Source organism: Xyrauchen texanus, chromosome 8 (genome assembly GCF_025860055.1).
Source record: "Xyrauchen texanus isolate HMW12.3.18 chromosome 8, RBS_HiC_50CHRs, whole genome shotgun sequence".
NCBI classification, from domain to species: Eukaryota; Metazoa; Chordata; class Actinopteri; order Cypriniformes; family Catostomidae; genus Xyrauchen; species Xyrauchen texanus.
In genome coordinates this window covers 9,361,954-9,384,498 of record NC_068283.1, presented here as the reverse complement: position 1 = coordinate 9,384,498, position 22,545 = coordinate 9,361,954, and the positions used below count along the sequence as shown (strand labels likewise).

The following is a 22,545-nucleotide window of genomic DNA, read 5'->3' as shown; positions in this document are numbered from 1 at the left end:
TTCTAGACCTAGAGCCTTCTAGCTTTTTCCACTAAACTTGGCAGAATTCTTTATGCTATTCTGCCTTTGTATGATGTCATTTTGTTTCTGACTGACCAGATTTATGGTTGACAGATCAGACTTCAAATCCGTCCGTCAATCAGTTCATCCATCCAGCTATCCATCTATCTTCTCCAAGTTTTAATTCTGTATAAATCTTAAGGCATTCAATGTAAACTATTCCAAGCCTTTTTTAAACTTTCAGGCATGGCTTTGTCAAGACAATTTCAAAGCTGGTCTTGACAATCTTTCTTTTCCATTATTTGGGCTTTTCTTATCCTGTCAAGAAGGATTGTCCCTCTCTCCAGTATAGTGCAGCTGAAGCTGTGTCATCTTTGTTATCAATAAGTAATAGATGTCCTTTTTATAGTCAGAGAAAGCTATTCTGTTCAGTCCCATGTTCAGATGGAGCACTCAGAGTAATATAATCTGTTGTAGACTGTTAAATTATATGGAAAATGCTATTTTTATAAATTGCCAAAACAGCTGATATTGTGTGTTCGCAACAAGGTATCAACATTAGTTATGTGTTAGAGACAGCAAATGAAAGCACACATATGGCACATTGGCATCATTTCATTATGCCAACAGAATCTGTTTAATAATAATCAATTATGTTTCATGATTGTAGACATAAAATGGTAAGTTGATATAAGATTGAATGGAAAGAGAAAAATCGTGTGACCTTAAAATGAGTTTTTAAGTGGTAGTATGTCATTTTCCTGCTTAGCTGTTTGTTGGAGCCAATGGCTAATTTGAACGAGGAATGTAGCAACCCCTGCTGCACAGTTGGTTGAGCTGGAATGTATTGTTTGTCCAAGCTGGTTATTGATAGGTGTGTATTTGGTTAGTTGTGTCAGTGACCAAAAGGATGTTCTAATAGCAGTTGGTTAACTTTGATTTGGTTGTAGTTTGTACTAGGGGTTTACAGACATGTTTTTCTCGTTCTAATTTTAAGTCTAGATAGGCAGTCTGCATAATCCTAGAGGATCTGTAAGCCGTTACAATGATTCATGTTGTGGAGATTTGTTGCTCTTCAAATATTTTTCAGCCAAAACATTATTTAAAGGATTATTCTGGGTTCAACACAAGTTCAGCTCAGTCGACAGCATTTGTGGCATAATATTGAGTACCACAAAAAAATTATTTATACTCGTATTTAAAAAAGAAAGCACAAATTGAGGTTACAGTGAGGCACTTACAATGGAAGTGAATGGGGCCAATTTTTTGAGGGTTTAAATGAAGTTGTTTATGTCTTGTGTCTTTACTTTTAAAACAGTGTGTATTTTAACATTTATATATTGGCCCCATTGACTTCCATTTTAAGTGCCTTGCTGTCACACAGATTTGAGCTTTTTTAAAGAGAAAAAAAAGCAAAAATGTTTTGTGGAAATCAACATTATACCAAAAATGATGTAGATTGATCTGAACTAGACATAGATTGACATGGATTATTAAGTCCTAATGACAGCAAAACTGAAATAATTATATTTGGGCCATCTGATATTTCTGGTACCACCAATCTTAATCTTGGTCATTTGGCTTCGTTCCATAAATCCTTAAAACATTTTTTAATTATCATTATTTGTTTTTAAATCCCTTAATGGATCAGCACCCTCTTATCTTGCGAACCTTTTACATACACACAATTCTCTGAGATCTCTTAGACCTTCAGATCATAGGCTACTGTCAGTTCCTAGGTCTAAACTAAACTAGCTGCCCCAAAACTGTGGAGCAGTGTACCTATTTACATTAGAACTGCTACAAAAATACTGTACATGGTTTTTAAACCAAGTTGAAAACATTATTTTTCTCCCTGACTTTTAACCAATCTTAGAAGTTGTATTTTGTATTTGTGTTTTTTAAATATTCATTTTATTTTGTGTTTCACTTTTTTCAATTTAAATTGAATTGTACTGAACATGGAATATTCCTTTAAGAACAGTAAATGGACAATAATAATGCTTGATAGGTGGATGGATGGACTGACATACAGATAGATAGATAGATAGATAGATAGATAGATAGATAGATTTATTATTTAGTTTAAATTTTACATTTAATTCATAAGTTGGTAGAGTTTATGTTTGTCTACATAACTAATTTCAAGCATTTACACACAAGCCTTTAGATCAATTTAAGATCATAAGAAACCCAAATTCAATCATAGGTGTCCAAACTATTCACTGTAGTTAATGTGCCATTGTATTTTTAAAGGAGTGTGTTGCTGGTATAAAATGTAACATTTTCTTTCTGCCTGTCTTTGCTCCAGATCAGCAACTCAGAAAATTTGTCAAGATTCCTTACAATTGGTCAAGATTCCTTACAATTGGTCAAGATTCCTTACCATTGATCAATGGTCTAACATCACCAAACCCCTTTTATCATTAACTGAAGGGCACCCCATCTTCATCATCCCACATCCAAAGTCACAATGACGACATCATCTTTACGCCGCCAGGTGAAGAACATTGTGAACAACTACACAGATGCAGAGATCAAGGTCAGGGAGGCGACCTCCAATGACTCATGTGGTCCTCCAACCTCGCTCATGATGGAAATAGCAGACCTAACCTTCAATGTGTTGTCTTTAACCGAGGTCATGGGAATAATCTGGAAGAGACTTAATGATCACGGCAAGAACTGGCGGCACGTGTATAAGGCCCTCAATCTACTAGATTATTTGATTAAGACAGGATCAGAGCAAGTGGCCAAGCAGTGCAAGGAGAACATTTACAACATCCAGACTCTGCGCGACTTCCAGTACATTGACAGGGATGGTAAGGACCAGGGCACGAACGTGCGGGAAAAGTCCAAGCAGCTGGTGTCTCTGCTCAGGGATGATGAGCGGATCAAACAAGAGAGATCCCTGGCGCAAAAGACCCGTGAACGTATGGCGGGAACCAGCAGTGCAATGGGCTATGGATCTTTACCACCCCCCTATCCAGGACGCCGCAGCAGTCAGCCCAGCATGGCAGCACTGTATGGGGAAGAGTATGGCAGATCAAGGGGCTCACCATCTTCGTTTAACTGTGAGTGTGACTGTTCATAATATTTGTGAATGACTGGGCAATGTGGGTACCATCAAAAACAATGAGTACCCTGCTGAAAAGACCATGTTAGGGCTGTTCAGACTGAACATGTTCTTTCATAAATGTTGAAGTTCTTATTAACTTGATACAGTGTCCTTTGTAAGATGCTGATACTGATACAGATGCAAGACGTGGTGCAACAATCAAAGATCTCCATAAAACTGACACAAATGTGTTTGTGTGAATGGCCCCTTAGACTATGAAGAATTTCCATACTGGTCAAGGTTGGTTCAGGCTGGTTAGAGCTGGTGCTATTCATATGAAACTGGACAACCCGGAGGATCTTTCTGGTGAAGCTGATTGACCAAGGAAGTCTTACTGATTAAACTAGTCAAGATATCTTGGGATGTCTTGGGAACTATGGTGGTCTTTAAAGCAGGGTAGGCGCTAGGGCTGGGTATCGATTTCGATACATTTTAGGACGACTGAATTGCCTCTAAACTATCGAGTATCAAAAAATTTCTTGTCGTTCAATACAAAATTTCAATAACTAAGGGGTTAATCTTGTCAGCGTCAGTGATAAACATGTAGCATGCTAGATGTGCCCAAATCTAAAAGTGCCGGTGATTGGCTGTGTTTAGGTATCAAGGAAAAACACTAGTTTATGCCGGTTACGCCCAGAGATGCGGCTCACACGTGAGGCTTTAGTGTGTGTCTCAACCCCCATAGAAGTAAAAGATGTGTAAAAGATCAAAAGTGTGTCTACATTTCACCAGGCTCGATGCCAACAGCGTGCGATACAATATTTGCGACAAGATCATTTCTGTCTAGACCGGCAACACGATATATCTGATGAAGCACTTGACAGTGCACAGAATAAACTTAAGAGCACAGAATAAACTTAAGAGCAGAAAGTTGCTCCGTCTTCGACTGCAAGAAGACCGAGCCGGTGCAGTCATCCTCTCAGCGTCCACCAGACGGAACTTCCTTCAACATGCCCACACGAGTCCTCCTCCAAAACTACTGCGGCGCTATGACTGGGACTCCGACAGGTAATGTTAACGTTTAGCAAACAAACCAACAAACAAAATCATCTAACTTGTAGTGGTACATGCTTGTGTACTTGAACGTTCTGTGCACGGTGACATAGTCCTGTAAACTGGGACCTACATAACGTTTGATATTGTTTGGATGTATGGCTATAGATAGTTAGCTAAATCGATGCTAAAAATGCTTTAGTAACTTATCAAGTTTAACTCACATTAAACTAGTTATCTTGTTAAACCGCACTTATCCTTAGGGTTGGCTGAATTAACAGTTTAGCTTTCTTGTTTTTTTTTCTCTTCACATTACTATTATAGCCTCTGCCCCTGCCGAGCCTGGCATGAGGAGACCAGAAGGCTCATGAGATGAGTCTTTGAGTGTAAAAAAAGTTTTTTGAGGTAATGTTTGTAATCTTGTTAAAACGGATTTAATAAAATTGGTATAGAAAAAAGTATCGTTTAGGAACTGGTATCGAAGTCAAGATATCGGTATCGGTATCGGTATCAATGTTGAATTTTTAATGATACCCAGCCCTAGTAGGCACTTTCTTTTTCAATTGATTGGGAGTTGGCTTTATAATCATCAGCTGTTGATTTTAGCAGGCAATGAGCAGGGCTCAACAATAAGGACTGCCGTATGGCCCGGGGCCAGAGTGAGAGAGCTCCAGGCCAGTTGCTAGAACTGTTACTTGCCCAATCAGGCCAGTGTTGCATTTATAACAGTGCAAGGAAGTGAGAGAGCACAACAATTACACTGAGCAAATTAAGTATTCTAACCGACGAGTGAGCGTGATTCTATTTAGCTCGCATAGATGCGCGAGCGTATAATATAATGGACGTGCCAAGGCACAGAAGCGTGCACGCACAAGATCGTGCAGACACAGAGTGCACTGTCCTCACTTTTTTCCAAGTGTTATAGCAGCAGCTATTACCAATGTGTAGAAAATAGAAGGAAAAATCATTTCGTAGCAGGATTGCACATCTTACGCAACATTTTAAGTATCCCAGCACATTCTGTGTTCAAAATGCGCACATTTTTCATTTTTACATGTTGGTTAAAATGAGTATTCCCCACATTGGAACACAAGAAATGAACAGTTTCTTTATATAGGACTGAAAATCCATGTCTCTCCATGCATGTCTCATCATACATCCTCATAAAACACCTGTTACATGTCTCATTTCTGGACAGTACAGGGGTTTTTGTGCATCAGTCAGTGTTGTTCTTTAGGTTGTCTGATTTCATGTTATATACCGGTACACATTTTTAATTCACAGATTAGGCCTAATAGCTCCCTAATGTATATTACACGTCACAACCTATTTGGAAGTCTCTTCTCTGGGATTCATATGTTTATTACAATCAGCCAATAATCACATCTTTAACTCAGTGATTAAATCTTTGATCCTTCTTGTGAAAATATTACACATGGTCAAAAGTTGCATGACTGAACGTATGACTGAAAATCAATCATCTGCATGACAGAACTCTTTGCTTAAAAGCACATGTGTAAATGTCAGGACGGCTGAGGTTAATATGATGTATTTATGAATTTATATCTGTAAAGCACATATATGGGATTACATAAGGCATAAATCATATCTTGCAAATTATAAATGTGATTCAGTTTGGGGGGACATTGTCTTAAAAACATAATATATGTAAAACATTATTATCTTCGGACAAATTTTTAAAGCCATGATTGTAAAAACAGCTATTTATCATTTTTGGGTTGGGGCCAGTGAAAATTTTGGCAGGGCCAGTAAAAATCTGATGAGTAATCTATGCCCACAGTGAAAGATGTGTACACACAAAACCAAAAGGCATAACAGTTCTAGCTCATAGTAAACATTCTCCATTCTTCTGGAAGTTTCACTTCCTCATTTTTGTGAGATTGTGATACCTATACTTGATTTTTCATGAGAAACACCTCATGATGTGGGTGTGGATGAATCCAGAAAAGAGTTTACAAAAAAAAGTTAATTATGAGGTGTTAAAAACATCATGTTTTGGTGCTTCACGTCTTATCCTCAATTTCATGAGCTAAAATGATTGGCTTGAATGTAAGGAACTCATCAATAATGAACTGAATGAATATGGAAACTACACAGGAGTTGGTCGGGTTTGGTAAGTCTACAGGAAAAGACCCACAACTAAATTCTGAAGTGGTAAAAACATCAGGTTTTGGTGTTTTGCGTGGCAGTTGCCTCAGATTTGAAGGTCTCAGCGCAACAGTAGAGTGTAACATTGACCACCCACTTTTTCAGAAGTATTTTTCCATTCATTTTCTCCATAGGCATTTCAAATAATTCTTCAATAAAGTTATAAGTTTAAAGACTTCATCCAAAACCAACCAGCTCTGAGGTGACAACATTACAAACTTTAATAAGAAGCTAAAGTTATTTGAAATTCGGAGACTAGAAAAATGAACAAGACTGCTCATCCCATGTTGCATTGTGAGTGACATAATCGAAAATGATGGGTAATGTAAAACAATTGATGATAATGAATTGATAATAAGTGTAAAATATCATATATTTGAAGTTTATTGCAGAATATTCAAATATCTACTGTAAGTCTTTTAAGAGTGTAAGAAGACAGACTTGATTGCTTCATTCACAAAGCATTATGGGAGTGGGCAATCACTGCTGAGCTTGTTTGCTGTGATCCCTGTTTCAATTGTAACTGGGACTTCTCTGATTTGTGGATCTCTCTTCAGGATTACAGGTATAGTACTTTTTCACTGGGAGTTCAGCTATTAAATTAGATTTGTAATCAATGAATTTGAAATCACATGGACTTTTACAGAAGCACATATCATCACTTAAAAACCTCAGTGTTCAGTGTTCAGGAAGTTCAGTGGTGGCCTATTTATTAAAATCAATTGCACTCTGTTTCATATGTTCACGCTTATCAAGATCGGTTTGAATGTTTGCTGTCACTGGTCACATGATGCATGTTTAACCTTGGGTCTGATATGCATCTACATTCTTGTTCTTTCCTTGACTCGCTCGAGTTAAAAGCTCTTTTGCAATATATCTTTTCTTATGTTGATTAGATTCAGGTTGTTTGAATAGTTTTGGCTGTGTACAAAAGCACATACAGGCAACTGAGTCCAGTCTAGTGAATGGGTATGGGTGTTACATGAGTCTGCTAGTGTTGAGCTTATCATTTTTGGATTCATATCTGGTTGATTTTTTTCTTGCATAAATAAAGGCTGAGAGGATTATACTATAAATCCATGCTGCTTACCGTCAAAATCTGTTCTGGTCTGTTGTATTTTTGATTTTTTCAATTCCTCACATACTTTATGAACCTTAATTTATATATCAAGGGATAGTGTTGTTACGAAACCAAAATTTCGGTACCAATACCACTGACATTTCACGATTCTCAATGCAATTTCAATACAGAAAAAATAGGTAATATGTAACTTAACACTCCTTTAGTTTATTAAAATGTTAAATGTATTTATAAATAATAAATTAAAACAATAGCAGGTTTCCTTCGAGTGTTTCTAAACATTGCAACAATACGTTTTTTATGCAGGACCCTATGAAATCAGTTTTATTTATTTTTTTCTAAATAAAGTTTTCCATTTTATTTCTGAATTCCATGTTTTAAAGTTTAACTCAATTTCAACATCAAAATTGTGTTTAATCAAATGAATACAAACCTTAATCAAATTAAAATCTAACAATTTCTTTTCAACATACCAATGCATTTGTTTTTGTTTTTTAATCAAATTAAGTGCTTTAGTAAACATCCTCACAACATAATCTTGGTCTTAATTTTGTCAAATCAAGTCCTGCACAACAGAGCATCACATTTTAAATTAAAACATTGATAAAAACTTGTTTTTAAGTACAAGATCTCTGCTTGCTTTTGAGATATTCCTGTAAGTTAAACATAATAATAATAATACTTGTTATTATTATTATTATTATTACCATTATTATAAAATAAATGTTACTAAACACAAATAATATATTTATCGCAATTTCTTACATTTCACAAATAAGCTTTTATTTTGAATTTAACTTTTATTTTGACATGAAGGTTTGTGATGGTAGTTTCACACTTCTGGATAATGGTTATATGACCCGGTGTGATTACTGAAGCTCAAAATACTGTGATACATGTGTCTATAGTCTGCAGGCACTGCGCACGTCACAATGAATGTGTGCTCTCTTCTATCATCTTCTACAATAAATACAGCACGTGGTGCTCTTAAAATGGGATTGTTTTCAGCAGAAGAGCAACTTCATACATTCACTTTGGAGCATATATGCAGACTGTATATTTATTTAATTTGCATGCATTTGCAGTTTAATAATCACTAGGACAAATCACAGTTTTATTTTGATTAATTGTCCATTTTAGGGTAAAGAGAGTCACAGAACATGCGCTCAAATCAGTCGTGTGTCATTCAGTACTGAATTTAGTCAGTGTTTGGCACTACCGTTACAGCAGAAACATTTTTACAATTTTTTGGATTATAGTATTGACTTGCTACCGACATAACTATCCAGGGAATGTATTCCCACAGCATTGGGCTTTTATCATGCATTTACATTAATTCTCAAACATTCTAGGTCACGTTCAAAATAATAAATAAAATAAAGTGTTAAATTGCAGAATTGCCAGTAAAGAACTGCACTACCTATAATCCTGAATCATGCATGGGATGAGTTGCTGACTCACTTCAAGAACACAAACTTGTATTTCTTCCTTTTTTCCCAAAAAGTAGGCTATTTTCAAATACTTGTTTGCTTTGAATCGAGGGTTGTAATGTTGTGATTCATCTTGGTGCTGGTTATATTGATTCATGGCTTAGAATTCTTTATTGAAGAATTTATTTTATTATAATTTTTTTTAATGAGACTGGTTGATGTACAGAATAAGCATCAACATTTATGGAAAAAGACCTAATCAGACAGGAACACAGATTTGTATTTAGCATACTTTAGGCTTATTTTTGTATTGCATTCATGCTGAATCTGAAGCTTGCCAATTTTGCAACACTGGTGCAATCGAATGGAATTGCAAAAATATAAATTTTTTCAAAACAGCTTTCTGAATATGCCTCTTATCTGTCGTTGACAAGCAGATAGCCCTAAATGTAAAGCAGAGGGTCTAAACGTGTCACTCTAAAGAAACATAGGAATTTTTAAAATGCCACAGAGACACAGTTTACAGTTTTTGAGAGAATTAAACTATGAATGGCTTGTTGACTAGTTGCTTCTACATATTATGCTGGGATATAAGAACGTATTTTAACACTGAAAAAGTAACATACTTCAGCTTTAAACCCAATTTACTAGGCTAAACCCGGAATCTTACTACATAAGACAAATTAAATAAATGTAAAATGGACAATATACCATGTCACATACTCATTTCCTGTCTTAAGTCTACTTTAATCACACCTTTGGTTTCAAAATTTGGTTTCATTTTAACCAACAATAGACCCACATTTTTGACTTGATGCCAGATACTTTGGAAAAGTACAGAATTTTCTTGTTTTAGGCCATGAAAGCTTTAAGGTGTTAGTGGGCACTTTTTACAGGGTAAGTCTATCATGAAGAGTCTAAATGGAAGTTGTTAAGGGTGACAATTGTAATGCGGAGGTGGCCAGACCTCCCCACTAATGCTTTCCAGGACCAGACATGGGCTTTCAGAAGCACTGTAGTGCAAGTAATCAGAACTGAAAACTGCACATTACCATTTTCTGGTCCTTTCACCTTCTATAGACCAGTGAACCTTGGGATATGGGAGGCAGTACCAAAAACTTTAGATGATAAAATCTTTTTTTTTAATTAGAAAATATAAAATTGAAAAGTGTGGAAGGCACTCGTTTTTCACCAGTTCTCACTTCTAAGGCATTAAATATACTGATGCTTGTGCAAGAGCCCAGCGCATCAATTCACAGATGCCCAAAAGCACCCTTCGGTTTCCCAATGTGGCAGGTAAGCCCCAGGTAGACTCATAAGTCTACAAGTCACAAAATGTTTTATGGAGTGACTATTTGCATTAGGTGTAAATATCACCTGCCACATAGTGCCAGAAATTGAAGACAAACTGAACCCCCATTTGCTGCAACAGTACGTGATGTGGAAAGGCGGTGTGGATTATCTTTTATGTTCTGAAGACCCGGGTTCGATTTCGCCCTTTGTCCCACTTTTTCCCATTCTGTTTTCTTTCTCCACTTTTAATATTTCCTTTAACACTACTTATTATAATAAATGAAACATTATATAAATGTTTCCTCATGGTGAAGTTCGGGGAGAGAAAGGTTTGGTCAGGGTAAAATTTACCATGGTTTTATTATGCTGTTAATATAATAACCATGTTTAATTGTGTGGTTGGTGTTACTGTGATTTTTATACAAAATGCCATGTTGATACTATGTTTTCTGTAGTAAAACCATGGTAAGCCAAATTTTTGTAAGGGAAGGTTAGGTTTAGGCTTAGGGGTGATGTTAGGGTCACAAAAATATATATAAAATTGTATTGTAAATCTAATTATTGTAACTAAAAGTATCTGTCCATTACATGTTTGTCACTGTTATTATGTTTCACTATTGGTTATGTTTAGGAATGGGGTTGGGTTTGGGGATCTTAAATATCTATATGATTCAGTAATGTAACTGCACTAATATATGTATAAGTAATTCAACATAGGCAGAGAGTAATGGCACGCAAGTGCAAATAGTGGCAAATACTACTCACACCCCTAATTAAATTCTAATGTATAGTACAGTATAGTGGCATCATTGCAGCATGTTTATTGTGCTTATTTAGAGTCCCAAAGACACCCTACAGCAGGGGTGCACAATACGTCGATCACAATCTACCAGTCGATCGCAAAGGCAATGCTGGTAGATCGCACAAAATTTAAATGTACTTTCGTTAAATTTTTATAAAAATAAATATAATGTCTTTCCATCTTTTAGTTTCTGTCTGACTTGCACTTGACGAGTAAATATTGACCAGGCGAGGTTTTGTGTATAATATAATGTAACAAAATATTATGGTAATGCTTGTTGATAATTCAAAGCAGAACCGTTTCATACTTGGAGGCCCCACGCAGTCTCCCTTCCCTCTAGGGCCACAAGAGTCCCCCTTTATCTGTCTAATTGAGCCATAACAGATGCCTTATCATATTTGCAGCTTTTAGTATATTTAATAAAAAAAAATACCTTGCTTAGCGCACGCAGCTAAGGCTTGACGCCCCCCGCACCCCTTCATACTGCCCCACACAGACACCCCATTGTTTCAACAGCAGAGTCAAGAGGAACAGGAAAGCAAAAACAGTGATTTGGGTGCTTGTTTATAATTCAGTAGTGGTGCCAGTCCTTTCTTATCCAAACCAAGAGGAATAATCAGGCATTTTCTCTTCTCTTCCTCCCAGTTTCCTCTTCCTCCCCTCATCTGGCCCCTGATCTGGAGCGTGCCCGGCCGCAGACAAGCGGAGAGGAGGATCTTCAGCTACAGCTGGCCCTGGCCATGAGCCGAGAGGAGAGTGAGAAGGTGAGTTTCACAAAATGCCCACACACACACATACACGCGTGTGCTTACACACACGTGCACACGCACGCACACGCACACATGCACACAGTGGTTCTCAGCTGGTTTGGTTTCAGTACCCAAATTTTACATTGGACATGTGGTGATCCAACACAGTATCAAAATAGTTTATTGTACAAAATATATTCTCGATCAGCCACAACATTAAAACCAGCTGCATAATATTGTGCGGGTCCCCCTCGTGCCGCCAAACAGTGCCAACCCGTACCTCAGTATAGCATTCTGAGACAATATTCTTATCATCACAATTGTACATGGATGATCGGTGTGTATATTTACGGTGTGTATGTATAAATCAGCACTGCTGTGATTACCTACGGCACTCTGCCTATGGCCGAATCACAGCAGTGCTGATCTAGGGCCATATAGCACTCTTGCTTGTGTGATATTGCTTATATACAACAGTTCAATGAACAAGTACATTTTTTTAAATTAGGAATAACTGAGTACGATCATAAAAACGCATTTGTGCATGGAACTACTTTATTACGCGACCGATCAGAATCTGCCATTGCTGCTTCCAAGCCTCCGTTAGTATTTCAAAAATGTCACTTCAGAAATAGGATCACGGCTTGTTCTGTTTCAAACAAGTTATTGAATAAACAAACAAGGATATGTGTGTATGTGTGTGTGAGTGAGTGAGAGATGGATTGTGTGCAATCACCTGTTGCCACTACCAAGCAGAGATGCTCTCAGCTTTCTGAAGATCAGCTTTCTCAGTGGAAAAAACTGCATCCAAGCTGGGGTATTTCTCCCTATTTCGCAGTAGCCAGTGCACAAGAGTCGATCACTATAGAAACCGCAATGTCCTCCGCCATTTTAAACAGCACCCATTGTGTAATTAATCAGTCTGTTGTGTCTCTCAGCTGTGATGAGCTGTAATGCTGAAGTTGTTGGTTTAAAGCCGTTTAAAGCTATTTCCTAGCCTTAGTAGTAATACAAGAGATTACAAAGAGCTTTTTTATGTATACTGATGCAGATTCAGACATTACCTTTTGCCACCACCTGCTGGCTAACATATGTAATGTAATACAAAAAAGACAGTAGCTCTTAACATCTGCACTGCACTTACACTTTAGTTTAGAATAGGGATGTGTACGAGTTTTCGAATATTCGTTCTACATCTAGTCTTCCACATCTCTTTCTGTCCTTGTTAGAGCCAGTTGTCCTTTGTCTTTGAAGACTGTAGTTACACCTTTGTATGAAATCTTCAGTTTTTTGGCAATTTCAAGCATTGTATAGCCTTCATTTGTCAAAACAATCACAGACTGACAAGTTTCTAGAGAAAGCTGTTTCTTTTTTTGCCATTTTTGACCTAATATTTACCTTAAAACCGGCCAGTTTATTGCATACTGTTGCAACTCAAAAACAAGCACACTTTAACGAACCAAATAGCTTTCAGCTGTGTTTGATATAATGGCAAGTGATTTTCTAGTACCAAATTATCAATTTATCATGATTACTCAAGGATAAGGTGTGGATTGATGTCTGCTGGAAATGGGGCCTGTCTAGATTTGATCAAAAATGACTTTTTTTCAAATAGTGATGGTGCAGTTTTTTACATCAGTAATGTCCCGACTATACTTTGTGATCAGTTGAAGGCCACTTTGGTGAATTGAAGTTTTGAAATTTAGACAAACACATCTTGAGACTTCTGCATTCAGAGTTGTGCTCCGTTCAGCTGTGTTTGAACACAAGAATACATCCTCATCAGTGCGGTTTGTTGCCTGTACAGCTGCTCATTCCCTGTACAGCTGGAGTTGTACTTACTGCGCCCTGCTGATTGAGACTCGTAAAAACATAAAGGTACTTCAAACTTAAATTGCTCCAATGGTAAGAAATTCCTTATTACGGTCTGGGGGCATGATTTATTGCATTTATTTTTTTAATCATGTTCTATTACTGTATATACACTGTAAAAAAAAAATCTTGTTTCAGCTTAAAAAAGGAAGTGTTTGTGCTGCCTTAAAGTTAAGTTTTGTCAAGAGGGAAAGTTGAAACAGAACAAATAGTTGCATTAAATCAATATACATTTTTTATAACGTATTTTATTGATAATGTTATTGTAATAATAATTTACATATTAGTTTGGACTTCACTAATACTATACTAAAGATCTTAATCCCCAGGTAAATGCATCACAAAGATGATTTATGGATCTCAACAGCGAAAAGTTGTATTCACATATCTGAGCATAGACTAATTAAAATGTATTAGCCAAGCCTGTAATAATATATAATACATTAGGCTACTGTTGAACAGTCCATTGAGAAAACTAAAGGATAACTGAACCAAAATGCAAATTTGCAGGCTGCATTTAAGAAAAAACTATAAATGCTTCAAAGGCCAAATTAATGAATTTGGCTTGCAGGCTAGTCATTTTAGACACCGGGTTTGGTGCTTTATGGAGTTCATTTGTCTTCAGTTAGTGGTTTGCATCAAACCCCTTATTTTTCCAGAGGCTTTAGGGCAGTACAGAATTTCTAATCAGCATGTGGGCTGATGATTTTGTTTGTAGTGCACTTGAGGTGAGAGCTTCTGTACATGTTGGTGTCTCTCATCAGAGTTGTCCAAAAATGCTCAGCCATTTGATGGCTGTGTTCGCAACTGTATTAGCAGCATCCTCTCCTGTGAAGCTACGATGACTGTTGGTGTGTTACTGGACTGATGCATTGATCCAGTGCTCATAAGTCAGGCTGAGTAGCTGAGTTGATGATGAGGGGATATATGGTGTGTGTGTTAGGCAGAATGCTTTATACAGTACTTTAGTGCACTTCAAAGATCCACCATGAGCTTTGAGTGTTACCTTTTTCACTAATTTAAACTTTAGAAGTAATTACATTATTTATTTTTTTTAATCTTTAATTAGATTGCACCTAACACAGGTACCAAATTCTTGTTTTGGATGATTCTGAATTGGGACGTCTTAATTACAGCCAAAATGGATGACAGTTTGCAACCCCAGGGGTTTCAGATTTATTGGTTCCTCCCTAACCCCATTCCTCTTGTCCTCCAGCCTCCTCCTTCTGCTCTTGCTCCTGTTCCTGCTCCTGTTCTGGATATTGATGAACAGACACAGCTCCGGATTGCAATGAATCTCAGTAAGGAGTTGGCACAGAAGGTACTGTACTACCAAAAGTCACAGCTACACCTCACTTGCCCACTTACAGTACCTTTATGCATTTGCCTGTTGCATAATAGCTTCAGTGACGTGCGTGCATATTGTGAGCAACTCTGCTTGTACTAATGTCTGATTGTAACTGGATCTCTTTAGCCAGTGCCCCCTCCTGCTGCTGCCTTGGACATGGATGAAGATGCACAGCTCCAACTGGCCCTGAATCTCAGTAAAGAGGAACATCAGCAGGTAGGACCATGGATCATGGGTTGCATAAGGCTCATTCTCAGGAAATGGTGCCATTTGTGTCTGTCTGATAATTTCAGGATTTCATAGAAAAGGATTTCATTTGAAAAGGTTATTGCTGAACTTTTCAAGAAATAATCATTTCCCACAACTACTATATATAGAAAATGGATGGATGGAAGGATGTATGTTTTGTAATTAATCAAACATTATAATTGAAAAATATACAATGATGAGCCAAAATATTATGACCACATGTCTTATATACTGTTAGTCCTCTGCGTGCTAGCCAAACAATGCCGACCTGCCGAGGCAAGGACTCTACAAGACCCATGAAAACGTCCTGTGGTATCTGGCACCAATACATTAGCAGCAGATCTGTCAAGTCATGTAAGTCGCAAGGTGGAGCCGCCATAGATCGGACTTGTTGGTCCATCACATCCCATAGATGCTCAATCGGTTTGAGATCTGAGGAATTTGTAGGCCAGGGCAACACCTTGTACTCTTCATCATGTTCCTCAAACCATTCCCGAACAGTGTGGCAGGGTGCATTATCCTGCTGAAAGAGGCCACTGCCATCAGGGAATACAGTTGCCATGAAGGGGTGTACCTGGTCTGTAACGATATTTAGGTAGGTGGCACGTGTCAAATTGACATTCACATGAGTGGTCGGACCCGGGTTTCCCAACAAAACATTGCCTTGAGCATCACACTCCCTCCACCAGCTTGCCGTCTTCCCACAGTGCATCCTGGTGCCATCACTACCCCAGATAATTGGCGCACATGTACATGGCCATCCACGTGATGTAAAAGAAAATGGGACTTATCAGACCAGGCCACCTTCTTCCACTGCTCCAAGGTCCATTTCAGACGCTCACGTGCCCATTGTAGGGAAGATTAATTTCAAACTGAGAGCGAGGTGGCTGGCATACAAACTGAATCTTGTAGCAGTGTGGACCCGGCCCGCATTAGCGGAGCGGGATAACGGGCATGTCGGCTCACTCGCTAGATGAGACTGAGCACCACTTGCCACCAGGAAGCAGTTGTGAACAATATTCATGAATACACACCTCAGTTGTGATTAATAATAATGATTAATTTCCCCACCTAATGAATTCGAGAGGGAAGATTAATTCCAAACTGGGAGCGAGGTTTACAAACTGAATCTGAGCACCGCTCGCCACCGGGAGGTGGCTGTGCACAGTACTCATCATTTTAGACAACATTGGAACATTGCCAGTCTCTGATGCTGTAAGGGATATGGAATCGTCTTCATCATCAGAACCGCAAAATGTAACGAGGTCCCGCGCTCCAACAGAGGACTGGAGCTCGTCATGCATATAATATATAGGCAAAGCCGCTTCAAGAGAAAATAGAGGGGCTCGCAGGGCTTGCACTAGCACGAGATCCACCTCTGATTCATTTAGCTCAAACTGGCGGCCCCGCCAAACAGCCCTTTTGTGATTTTATATATTTTTTATATATACATATATACACACACAATATCAACAATAGATTATAAGGATACAAAACTCCTGCAGAAGCACTGAGGGGAATCTGGATGCTGAAGCGGCAAAAGTGTCAAGGGGTGAAGTGGAGTAAATGTTAGCCGGAACACTGCAGGGGAGCAGAGAGTCTTCTCGTTGCCATAATGATCCCACCCTCTCACTCGTGAAAGTCGATGGAGAAGTTGTAAAGGGCTTCTAGAAGAGATACTCGCAGGAGAGAATTCTGAGGAATGGTGTTTGCACGGCCCCTTTTCTACCGGACAGCTTTGCATCTAAATGGGTGGGGTTTAATCACCATAGCCAATCTTAGAATTAGCGTTATTGTTGAAGGGTTTCAACTAGGTTGTTTATAAGGACACTCCCCAAAGCATCAGCTTAGTGACGCAATGTCTAGTGAACTGAATCGTAAGGGAACTGAAACATATGACCATCCACATTTACGAGCCAATGACACTTTGTTGAAACTGGGCCTGTTCCATCACACTGAGATGAGAAGAAAGTAGGATAAATAGTAAGGAGAGTAAAAAGTGTAGAAAGCTCGCCAGATGTGTAGCACCTGCAACTCTGAATGTCCTTTTAAAAAATCCCAACGTTAGAAACTAGCAACTGATGTTTATAACTTAACTTTAATAACTTAACAGAATGGCACATTTCATAGCAAATTATTTTGAGAACCTGCCAATATATTGCAGGCTTTGCAAAAAGGCCTTTATTAAAAAAACTATACTGGACCTGACAGCAAACCCACAGCCAAAATCTATTTCTTATTTCACATGTGAAGATGATGGCCACGGAATAATTCTGACTTGCAGTTGCAAGTTATAAAGCAATTGCCTGATAAAACTTGCAATTATTGTGTTGCTGAATCCGGCTTCCATAGGATAGGTTTAGTTAGACTGTGCATACTTGCCAATACATGTTTGAAATGTTTGTTCTAGTTGTTATGTTCATAATCGTTCATAAATATTTCTGACATTTCATTATCTGTGTGTTACTAGGAGGAACGGAGTCGCCAGGGAGATGAGTCGCTGCTTCAGAAAGCTCTTGAGGAGAGCAAACGAGAGATGGAGGCCAAAGGAGGAGGAGTGTGTGAACTCATTTAACTCAGTTTGACTATTAAAACACTCTCATACTCTAAATGAATCTCCATTACTTGCATGGTACATGTATTTATAAGGAATATATAAACTGATCATGTGTAAGGACACGTGAACACGAAAACTAGTGCGGTGTATCAAATACCCTTAAAATAATTAAGGAATTAAGGACATATTTCTCGTTTTCTGAAGAATATGGGTTTTCTTTGGGTTTTTGCACACTTACTAAAATGTCTCATTCTAGCATTGAGTGCTACAGCCTCAGAAGGACTGGTCTAGGAAGGACACAGCCTTACAAGGATGCAGCCTTCCATTTGAGAAGCACACTAAGTGCCCGCCCGCTTGCTTTCCATTTGTAGGCAAAATGTCAATACTTATCTTAAATATTTAAATATACTACTTATCAGGGAAACATAAACTAATAGGACGGATAAAATCGACCATGATAAAATAAAAATGTACAACCCCTTCCTCTCATATTTGTAGTGCAACTTCTGTACTTGACCTGTGAAGCTGGTACAATGCTAAAACATTCAGAAAATACAAAAACAAAACACAGATCAGGCCATGTGAAGGTGAAACAAGCGTCTGCAATCATTGTTTCTTCTTTTTTTTTTAAGATTCACACATTTCAAATGTATACGTTACACTAAAATGTTAAATATATTAAATACAATGCATTAAATCCCCCCACACCCCTCCCCAATTGTGCTTCGTCTGAGGTGCGCTATTTGCATGACATAGAAAGTTGCTGCTTATGTAGATCTTCTTAAATCAGTTTGCCCTAGAAAGCAGCTGGCTATCTAGGCAGTAGACAAAAAAGCAGCTCACTAGGTTTTGGAGTCTAGCTGAGGTTATTGTTGTAACTTTAGGAAGGATTATGAATTATTCTTTAGATTTGTCACAATAAATTGAAATGTGCAGGGAGCTTGAGTTAAAACCCTCTCAAATGTGCATGATACTGTACTGCAGTTAAATGACCCCATTTCAGGCTTGTTGTGAATACTCACATATGTATACCTACTGCATAGACCTTAAAATACCTCTTGTCTGAAAGTGCCATTCTGCTGTTTCTCTCCTCTGGCAGTCTGCCAGTTTAGATCTTGTTGAGATTTTTGCTCCAGCTCCAGATCTGCCCTCTAGTGTCCATCCTTGGGATTCATCCGGAGGTCATAGTGCCATAGCCCAGGGTGGTCATCTGAGGTCTGACCCCTGGGATAGTCTGGGTAAGAGTCCTGGAGCCACAATAGAGAAGTGTTAATGATACTATTCAATAATAATACTGCAATAGTTAAAACCCCCTAGATAAACTGTGTTTTTAAAGGTGAAATATTGATGCCCTTGTATATGAGCAATTTTCACTCTTAAACATTGAAGGTGCACCAAGTATTTATTTTTTTCTTTAACAAAAGTTTTATAAAATATGTTTAAGATTATGTACACTCACCTACAGTATATATTTTTACTAAAAACGTGGTTACTACTGTTTTACTATAGTGAAATAATGGTTCATTTTTGTTAGGGCATTTGTTTTTTCTTTGTTGCAACCATAGTTTTAAAAACTTTGTATTTTTATTTATTTATTTTTGAAGCATATCAAAAAACTATTTTGCACCTTGAAGCAAAAGTGAATTTCCAAAAAATTTTGGATTGTGTTCAAGCAGAGCCTGGCTCTTCAAGTCAGAGATCTGATAGCTCATGGATGGCACCACCTGCAGCAAGTATTCGTTCCCAGCCTTGGTCACAGCGACTGCCGGCTCCTGACCCATGGGAAGCCCCTCACAACACCCCAAGTCATGTTTCCATGAATCAGTCCTGGATGTCCCCTGCTCATACAGGTGCAAGTCCCTTCTTATAAGATACTTTTATAGTAAACTACTGATTTGATCACTGGGGATACCAGGAAATGAAATATACAAACTATAGATAAAACTATTTATCCTATACATGTCCAGCAATTTTTAATTTGTGGTATCTTATTATAAGACTGTGGAGTGGAGGGGGGCGGGGCCGGGCTGGGCCGGGCTAGAATATCGCACGCCCTGTCCCCAATCGGCCTGATGGGGCACGCGAGGGATAAAGGCGGCCGGTGACGACGATTCGAGAGAGAGAGAGAGAATTACGGGCATGTCCGTCATGTGTGTGTTTTGGTTTTGAGTTTAATTAAATTATGATTTATATTGACAAGCCGGTTCTCGCCTCCTCCTTGCCCATCTTAACCCCCTTACAAAGACTTACAAGACATGAAAATGTACATATGCATGTTTTGGAGCATCTCACTTTGGTTGTGTAGTTTTTAGGTCACTGTGTCAAGTTAAACATAGTTTGAAACATAGAAAAACACGTCTTAAAATCCCTGCGTTCAGAATTGCGCAACATCCACCTGTATTTGAACGCAAGAACGCGTCCTCGTCTTATACTGTCAAGCAAACCTAAGTGTTGTTTGTCGCCTATACAGCTGGAGTTTCATTTACTGCCCCCTGCTGAAAACAGATAGTACTTGAAGCTTAAATTGCTCCAATGGTAGGAATATTCCTTATTACGGTCTGGGGACATGATTAATTGTGTTAACTTTTTAACGTGTTATTTTTTATATAACTAATTACACTGAATTAACTTGTTAAATTGACAGCCCTACTTATACACATTCCTGGTCTTATTGTGCTTAATGCATTGCTGCATGTTAGAGTAACGCTTTATTTTGATGGTCCCAAGTAGATATTTAATTGACTATAAGTGACTTATCAACTGTGTAGTAGTAAACAGTGTTTCAACAAACATTCAGTAGACTTTCAGTAGCCTGTAAATAGATATTTATTAATTACCTTTTAATGAACTGATGTTCTCAACAATAATTTAAGTAGGTCATTAATAAAGATAAATATACAAGCTCCTGAAAATCAACGGAATGTTTGTTGAAACACTGTTTACTAGCTATAGCAAGTCAGTTGATAAGCTGTTATTTTGCTGCTGTTATACAGGCTATTGACAGTCTACTGAATGTTTGTTGAAACATTGTTTACTAGCTATAGCAAGCCAGTTGATAAGTCCCTTATAGTCAGGTAAATATCTACTTGTGACCATCAAAATAAAGTGTCCAAAGGAAAAAACACGTTTGTCTTCGTAATCTTACAGCAAAATGCTTCAATGCTATGGACAACTTGCTTCATCTATGAATCAACTTTCATTTTTGGCTGATGTCACCAAGCCCTTTTATTTTTCCAACACCTCCACTCCAACAACTTTTGTCTGGTATGGAATGGTCACTTTTACAATCCAATCAGTTCCTTATGGATAAAATCCCATCCAAAAATGTTGTCATTGGTTATTCTTTTTCACAAAAAATGTCACATTACTGAAGTAAAATGGTTTGCGACTGCTGTTTCACATTGATTTTAAGGACCCCATGAAATGGCTTGAAAATCAGTCATCTTTCCTGTGTTGACGTATTTCCTATTAAAACATGAAGAGGTGGGGGGGTGGCATATTGAAATATTCTTTAAGTCTTTAATTCATGCCACAGACATGAACCATGATTTGCTATTGCTTGAGGGAGGCGGCATTCTCATTCCAGAGATAATTTTATTGGACAAAAATTCAAATACACCCCAGAGTGCAAGATGAGTCATCAAAATATTTCATCCATATTCCCGGAAGAGACTATAAATTTGATTTGCGTACATCTGCTAAAAGTAATTGGTAAATGTTTAGGAGTGCACTAGCATATAGATGGCCTTAAAGACATGGACTTAAAGCCACAAATCTCCATTGGACTTGGAGTTTTGTGGCTTTAAGTCCATGTGTCTATTCACATGGGGTCTTTAATTTCTCTAGGTCTAGGAACTGAAGTGAATCTCTTTTCTCCCCCAATAGTAAACAGACAAGGATCTATTGGCCCTCTCAAAACTCCATCCCCTCGGGCAGGAAGTCCCTCAGGTAATAACAATGACTCTATTCGTCTAAACTGAATTACATTTTCATAAAAAAAATATATATTTTGCTTTCCATTCAACATGTTTTTATTCCTGTTTTCATTTAGATGATGATCTTTTTGATGAGGCTATGGATGGAGGTCAGGCAAATGTGAATGACCATGTTAGTCCAGGGATTTTCGATATGTCTTCCTTTGGCAATAATCTACCAAAGTCAGCTCCTCGAACCTACAGCAACCCAGAGGCATTCCTAGGCCCCACTGCTGCGTCACTTGTCAACCTGGTTTCTCTAATACCTTCCAACCCTCCTGCTAAGAACTTCAACCCATTTCTATCAGGTTAGAATGCACCACTCGAATGATTGACCATTAGGGTACAATGGGGCTAAAGTCTCCATTGATTTGATTTTCTTCCAAAACACTAAATAGCAACAAAAACTTCAACAGGATTTTACTAAACACCTGTTTGTCACTATACACTAGAAAATTTTCCTGTTCCATGAGATCTTTGCATGTGGTGTCTATAGGTTAATTTTAGGCAATTTGATCAAATGTTTCTATTATTTTTTAAATGTTTAAACTTATTTATCATTTTCAATTTTGTTTAAGGTCTTTAAATCAAAACAAATTTCAATAACTGTCCAGTAAGTTAAATTATAGAATTCGGGATAAAAAGCCCCCTGTTGCCAAATGTGTTTGAAATTAACAGGAAATGGTTGACTTTTTTCTGAAGTGGTTATTTTGAGTAAGTATGATCTTAACCCTTTCCCCGCCAAACACGGAATTTTCCGTGTTTTATGAAAAAACGCTTCTCCGCCAAACACGGAATTTTCCGTGTTTCCGTGTTTTAGGTGTTATACGGTAAGGAAGACCCCTGTGCATGTTTTGAAAGAGTACGCAACTCTTTGATCAAAGAAACAGACTGCGATCGTCTCAAACATGAA

The 22,545-nt window shown here is 38.0% G+C and overlaps 1 protein-coding gene across 3 annotated transcripts in view; it reads left to right on the top strand.

The window, feature by feature from the left end:
• LOC127647653 (epsin-3-like) overlaps nucleotides 1-22,545 on the top strand; it is a 30,827-nt gene that overhangs the window by 4,737 nt on the left and 3,545 nt on the right. For 2 of the 3 annotated variants that reach the window (XM_052132046.1, XM_052132045.1), the window contains exons 2-10: nucleotides 2,312-3,071; nucleotides 11,529-11,647; nucleotides 14,721-14,825; nucleotides 14,979-15,068; nucleotides 17,572-17,658; nucleotides 18,758-18,896; nucleotides 19,332-19,508; nucleotides 21,544-21,606; nucleotides 21,710-21,940. In XM_052132046.1, coding sequence (XP_051988006.1) covers nucleotides 2,474-3,071; nucleotides 11,529-11,647; nucleotides 14,721-14,825; nucleotides 14,979-15,068; nucleotides 17,572-17,658; nucleotides 18,758-18,896; nucleotides 19,332-19,508; nucleotides 21,544-21,606; nucleotides 21,710-21,940 — 1,609 coding nt within the window. In that variant the 5' untranslated portion in view covers nucleotides 2,312-2,473. The remainder of the gene's footprint in view (nucleotides 1-2,311; nucleotides 3,072-11,528; nucleotides 11,648-14,720; nucleotides 14,826-14,978; nucleotides 15,069-17,571; nucleotides 17,659-18,757; nucleotides 18,897-19,331; nucleotides 19,509-21,543; nucleotides 21,607-21,709; nucleotides 21,941-22,545) is intronic. The other variant, XM_052132047.1, reaches the window with a different exon arrangement.